Source organism: Seriola lalandi, unplaced genomic scaffold, assembly GCF_002814215.2.
Source record: "Seriola lalandi dorsalis isolate HSWRI2012SDOR001 ecotype SW California unplaced genomic scaffold, Sedor1 jcf7180002051430, whole genome shotgun sequence".
NCBI lineage: Eukaryota > Metazoa > Chordata > Actinopteri > Carangiformes > Carangidae > Seriola > Seriola lalandi.
In genome coordinates, this window is record NW_019521983.1 from 1 (window position 1) to 6,271 (window position 6,271).

Below are 6,271 nucleotides of genomic sequence, written 5' to 3' on the forward strand. Positions count from 1 at the left end.
TCTTCCTTCATTTAATATGATGGTTGCTGTGACTTGACCTAGTGTTGTGTGAGGTAATTATCTGTCGTCTGTGTATCACCTGCTGTAGATTCACACCACAAAGATGCTGACTGTGTGTCTGCTTGTTTGTGCCATGATGGCACTGACCAGAGCTGCAGGTAAGTAGTTTTCATTATCGCGTTAAAAAAAGACAAAGATCCACTTTTATGTATTTGTATGTATACAGATGAACCAAGTAAATAACTGCTGTTTCAAAATGTCCAGCTCTTCCAGGAGAAATACCTGAGAAAAATCAAACAGGTCAGTGAGTATTCTTTTAGATTTTGACTAAAATGTGACGTTTCTGATCAGACACATCACAGAGCCACATTTTACTGTATCAGCGAAAACGTGAATTGGTGTTAATAGAGTGGTTATTTTGTTTTTTACATATCTATCTTAATATCCAGTGAAACCTAGTATTATTTTGTCAGTAGAGGTTGTTAAGGAATCTTAATGATTAAGTTAAGCCAACAGAATATGTACTGTATTGATTTCCTATAGAACTTTACAGAAAGTCTTGTTTCTAACTAGTTTTCCTCTTTATCTCTCTTTTATAACTTCTCCAAAACCTCCACATTAACCTACGGGGTTCCTCAAAAATCCATTTTTGGGCCACTTCTCCTTCATCGATATATGTTATCCCTCAATGATATGTGTTCTTTTTCTGCCATTGGAAAAAGAAAAAATCTGGAAATAGAAATGTTACCTTGAAACTCAAAATTACCAACTATTATTTATTTGTCCTCAGCTGAGAGTCACCTGGTCAAGAGGTCCACGTCTTGTTCAGCTGGTTGGTCTCTGTTCAATGGTCGCTGTTTCCACTTTGTTCCAAATCCCATGACGTGGGCTAAAGCTGAGGTAATCACTGAGGTTATTCTGTTTGTGTTGACTTGCACATTAGGTGAACTAGTATCCAGCTTCACTCTCTCTCTGTCTTTCTTCACTGTAGAGAAACTGTCGGTCCATGGGTGCAAATCTGGCATCGGTGCACAGCACACAGGACTACCATCAAATTCAGTGGCTGATACTGAGCGCCACTCATCAGCACAAAGAAACATGGATTGGAGGCTCTGACGCACAAGAGGTATTTTATTCATCATTACGCAACTTTTATCTTATGGTATTTCATAAAAAATAACTTTGTTTAAAACTCATAATCTCTTTGACTCTTTTATCTAGGAGAATATTTGGTTTTGGAGTGATAGCAGTCCTTTCCAGTATACAAACTGGTGTCAAGGAGAACCTAACAATCTCGGAAGCCAGCACTGTTTGCAAATTAATTATGGAGGTAAGTTAATACACATTATTTCTGTTCACTTTTGTATGAGTGAGTTAAAATAACAAAGGCTAAAAAAAAGAAAGTAATCCAATTTCAATTAGATATTCTTTGGTTTTATTAAATTCAAGTGGCTTTAATGTTGATTTTTAACTTATTAGGTTTTACCACGGTTTACAGTTTGTTGTGTTGACAGCCACCTGTCTCTCCACAGTGACAATGATGTGATAAAGTACAAACCCATTGTTTCATGTTTTGGTTTGTGTAGCACTGACTGACTCCTTTGTCTTTGATGTTCACAGCTGAGAAGTGCTGGGATGATATGGGGTGTGGCAACCATCGCCCATCTATCTGTGTCAAGAGAGGCTGATGATTCCTGTCAGAATCCACCATACACATTCATATGTGTTGGTGTTTATCTTTGCAAACTCATCTGTATCAGCCTCATATATAACCTGAAGGCTCTATATCCCATTTCACTTCTATATTTCCTCTCTATCGCTGTAACGCTACTTAAGGAATGAAGCGACAAGTGACATAAACTGGAGCTGGATCGTCTTTTAGGAGGCAAACTGTGTTATGAAAAGAATGATTTTAGCACAACTTTATTCTGCAGTGAACTCTTCTTTCTTGTCTAATATAAGATTAAAAGTCTGAAGCATTGAAACAAACTGGTCTGTGAGTGTTTTTATGGGGAGTCTATTGTAAAGTGGTACCCAAAGATCTTTGTATAGCTTTCCTCTTTTCATCTAAATTGGACAAAAAGGGTTTGAGGAAATGAAATGTCAGTGTTATAGGTTTATTAATACTAATGATTTTTCTGCAAGTCATGTTGGTACAGCTACCTTTCTGCTTAGTTTATTTGATAAACGTAAGGTTGATTATACGATTAAATTCAAAAGTCTGCTTTTGATTAAAAACCATATTCGTGTGAAGCAGTGAAGCAAGCTGGTCTGTGAATGTTTTTATGGGTATGATGTTTCCTGCATCTCAAAAACCTCAATAATGACGAAAGGTACAAGACTTGTGTTTTCAAACTTTACAGGTCAATGTGTATTGTATTGGGAAAAGATAGTGTGATACATTTAACAAATTCCTAATTGATCTTCCTGGTTTCAGCAAGTTTTGTTTTGTTCAACTGTAGAAATTTCACAAAATCTTCAAAGATCACAAGTCTCAGGCAGACTATTTTTCACTTTTTAGATACTAGGTAAGATGGTTCAGTTTGTTTGTGGTCGTCAAACTTCAGTCTGAAGAGTTCCTGAGAAGACATAACTCTGGAAACAAATCCTCCTAATTTTAAAGAGCAGCTGATGTGAGTCTTACTTTCAAAAATATGTGCTCCTGCAGTACAGCCATGTCACCACCTGGTTGCACCATAGGCATTTTTACAATAGAAGTTGATAAAGCATTAAATGTATTACTGTGCTTAGAGGGCAGCTGTACTTTGCAAGGACTTTTTTGACCACTTGGGGGCAGCAGAAACACATCCAGCAGTTAAAGGAAACAATCACTGCAATGATTCATGTGGAGTCATGTTTGCATTCACCGGATGGAAGTCCAATATTTTTTCCGATATATTTTCCTTTTATCTCCGTTTTTTGTCACCACGAAACCAGGCATGACGGCGGTATGAAAGTGGTAATAGGAGAAGTGTTGGCCAAGAGCATAAAGAGGGGGATTCTCACACATAAATGCATTTATTTCGGTATTTTGACACAGACTTATGAAAAATGTTTGGCCATACTTTTGATGTTTTAGCACCAATTTCAGTATGAATAAGTTACACGCCATCAGTAAATCATTGTTCAGTGACTGAATGAACTTCATTCTACACAACAAACCAAAACCAAAGAAGAGAGCTCAATTATATCCTCATATATCGACAAGTGTAGCCAAGGCCTCAGTTTCTATGCAGGTGTAAGGAAACGAAAAGATGTTGTTTCATTGACTTCATGAAAGCTTCTGCTTTGTAAAATGTGAAGCACAAGAATGTGGGAAAGTTCTGTATGTAGTTTTTACTTAGATTTCATAGTGAAAGTTGTGTCAAAGTAAAAAAAAACTTACAACTGGTTGGTTTATAGTATCTTACTATAAGAATGAACAGTAGACAGTGAAGCTGATTTGGAAGTATTGTAAAGCAAAAAAATACATATACTTGCCTCTGAGGACTTTGGCTGGTGACATATTTTTTTACAGCCCCCTGTGACCAAAATGTGTATTACAAGAAAAACATTTTAAAAAAGTTTTGTGCATTTCTTTTTGAAGAGTCTTACTTATTTCAATAAAAAAAATAAAATATTTTTTTCCATCATTTAACATAATTTAGCTTTAACTGGTTGTACAAAATACCTTCTGTTACCTCTTGTCTGCAGTCAAATCTGATGTATGTGAGACTGTAAAGACTCACCCAAATTATAAAGCAGTGTTGGACTGAGTCTAATTTTTTTTCCCCAAAAAGGTTTTGTTGATATATTCGCTATGACACAAATAAAAGTTTTTATTAAGTTTATTTCAAATTCAGTTTCACTGCAGGTTGAAACTTATAATGACATACTATTAGTTTGGACATAGATGTTAACCATGAATTGCTCTTGCTACTCATGAATGTCTATATACAACTGTTACTGAAGATGCAACAGGTCATATAATGCTGTTTGTACATTAAATTTATTTATTTACACAAATATGTTATAAAGTAACTACAGAAAACACACAATCTCCTGTTTGAGGTATAAGGAGATAAAAGGATCAGCGTATTGTTGCTGTACAGTACAAACTGTGCCTCTTCATATCTTATTACATGGTCAAATCCCCTGTAGTGAGTTCAGACGATTGTGTTGTTGTTGATTTTATTTCTTCATCAGATGTAGATATTTTGGAGCTACGTAGACGGCACAGCAAACATACAACCAGCAAAAGAATAAAAGGGATCCCAAGCATGAGAATCCCAATAATCACAAGATAATCTTCAGATGGGTCCTTGATGAAACCACCTGAAACGATAAAAGAGAGCAGCATAGTGTTTATATAGAAATCTATTTCAGTAAGATGAATCAGTATAAAGGTTTTTATAAAGATTTCTACCTGAAACATGAATCTGTGTCTCTCTGGTCTGGTTGATGATCTTCTGTTGGACTCTACAGGTGAAGTTGTTGCTGTGTCTCTTCTCCACAGTCACTCTGCCTCTGACAGTATAGAGGTCATCAGGACCTCTGATTGTCTTTGTTCGTCCAGCAGAGAGCAGCTTTCCCTCACCGTCCAGCCACAACAGCTCAGGTTCTGGATACCAGCCTTTAGACTCACACTGTAACACCAGCGTTCTACTTGTATTTGCAGTAACCTTTATGACAGGTGACGAGACTGAACCTGGAGATAAGAGAGGAGGTCTCGGTCACTTTGAGGTCACTTTGTAACTTTAAGTATCAAATTGTGTTTGTGTTAGTTCAGTTCAGTCGATCAACACAGAGTCTGACTCACCAACACTGAGATGGATGAAAGCTTCTTCCTGCACTGAGTGAATGTAACATCTGTATTTTCCTTTATCAGACAGTTTCACACTGAAGATTTTCATGGAGACGTTTCCTTGTTCCAGTTCATCTACAAACACTCGTGTTCGGAAATTATAAGACGGATTTTGAGTCCAATACTCCAGTCGTCCATCTTGGTGGATGTGGATATTCTTTGGGTCCAAACCAGGTTTGGTCCACTCCACTCTCCAGTCAGCGGCACTGATGGCAGGTTCAAGGCGACATGGTAGAATGACATCATTGCCAGCCAAAGCTACGATTGGTTGATGAGAACAAATCAACTCTGACTGAGCTGCAAGGAAAACTAAACAACAGAAAAGAAACAATAACATAGTTACAATTCATGTCGTCACAGTGAATCTTTTAAACTGAAAAATAGTCAAATTGATAAAACTACAGAGCAACAATGAAAAAATACCAAGCGATGTAAGAGTCATAGTCGTCTGTATCTGACTCGTATATCTAAACTTCATATGCCAGCATGAACATAGAGCTCCACAATCTCTCCAACAAAGACTTGCTGGTTTACAATGTACTGCCAGAGAATATAAAAAACAAAGGTTTCTTGTAAAGTCCCTGGTCTTGTGACACCAGACTTGTTTGACTCATTCGAAGTCTGACTTCACTAACAGCCTTGAAAGTGTTGCAGTTACAGGTTTGTATATGATGATTGTTCAGAAGCTGTTTACTGAGTGTTCTGCAGGTAGATTACCTCCAAATGACTGTAGAAGAAGAACATAGAGATGGAAAACGATCTCAAGGGACTCCATCATTGATCGGCATCACAAAATTCAGATTGCTACATTTCTGAAAACAGAAACAAAAAGTTGTAAAATGGAAGCAAATGTTTATTCAAGTTGTATTTATAAAAAAAATAACACACAGATCAATGGTATGCCTTCATGTGCGGAGGTTTTGACTGACTCTGGTTGGACTTCAGAGTAGACATGTTTACTTCTTTCAGTTCATTAATTTAATGTAATAACCCCTGGGCAGTTTTCAATATGGGAAGTTGAGGTTGATAGTGAAACAATAAACACAACTGTCTGCTGTATGGATGTCTTTTGATAGTCAGGAATCCTGAGAAAAATCACATCAACCTACACCTCTCTGAGTCTTTGAGTTGGTATTAGTTTTTACCCTTTTTACCAAAGAGCTTCTTAAAGACCCAATCTGAAAAAGATTCATGTGTGTACTATCACTAAAGTTTACTTAAAACTGAAAATAAGAATAATGTACAATAGACTGAACTACAGCTTTGTGAAGGATTCATAAAATACATACATAAGTACAACAAAATTAAAATAGTGTCCAAAAATGAGTTTGATACGAACCTGCTCGGAGAGAGTGGAAACTCCATCATCAGCACTGACACAATGAAACCCGACCAAGCTGAAGACTCTGACTCGTATAATGAAGATTT

The 6,271-nt window shown here is 36.8% G+C and overlaps 2 protein-coding genes across 3 annotated transcripts; one reads left to right on the plus strand and one right to left on the minus strand.

Annotated features, from left to right (window-relative positions):
- The first annotated feature begins 136 nt into the window (after window positions 1–136).
- LOC111649626 (ladderlectin-like) lies at window positions 137–1,688 on the plus strand. Its single transcript, XM_087172030.1, has 5 exons — window positions 137–158; window positions 791–900; window positions 992–1,126; window positions 1,222–1,330; window positions 1,621–1,688. The coding sequence occupies exons 1-5, from the start codon at window positions 137–139 to the stop codon at window positions 1,686–1,688; spliced, it is 444 nt and encodes a 147-aa protein (XP_087028156.1).
- Window positions 1,689–3,811: 2,123 nt separating this feature from the next.
- Window positions 3,812–6,271, minus strand: LOC111649628 (butyrophilin subfamily 1 member A1-like). 2 transcript variants are annotated; one of them, XM_023399362.2, is made up of 5 exons: window positions 6,183–6,271; window positions 5,561–5,655; window positions 4,799–5,152; window positions 4,406–4,687; window positions 3,812–4,314 (listed from the first exon to the last, which is right to left on the minus strand). In XM_023399362.2, the coding sequence occupies exons 2-5, from the start codon at window positions 5,619–5,621 to the stop codon at window positions 4,118–4,120; spliced, it is 894 nt and encodes a 297-aa protein (XP_023255130.1). In that variant the 5' UTR covers window positions 5,622–5,655; window positions 6,183–6,271; the 3' UTR covers window positions 3,812–4,117. The 2 variants fall into 2 exon arrangements, with proteins under 2 accessions (XP_023255130.1, XP_087028155.1); XM_087172029.1 differs by lacking the exon at window positions 6,183–6,271 and having other exon boundaries at window positions 5,561–6,152.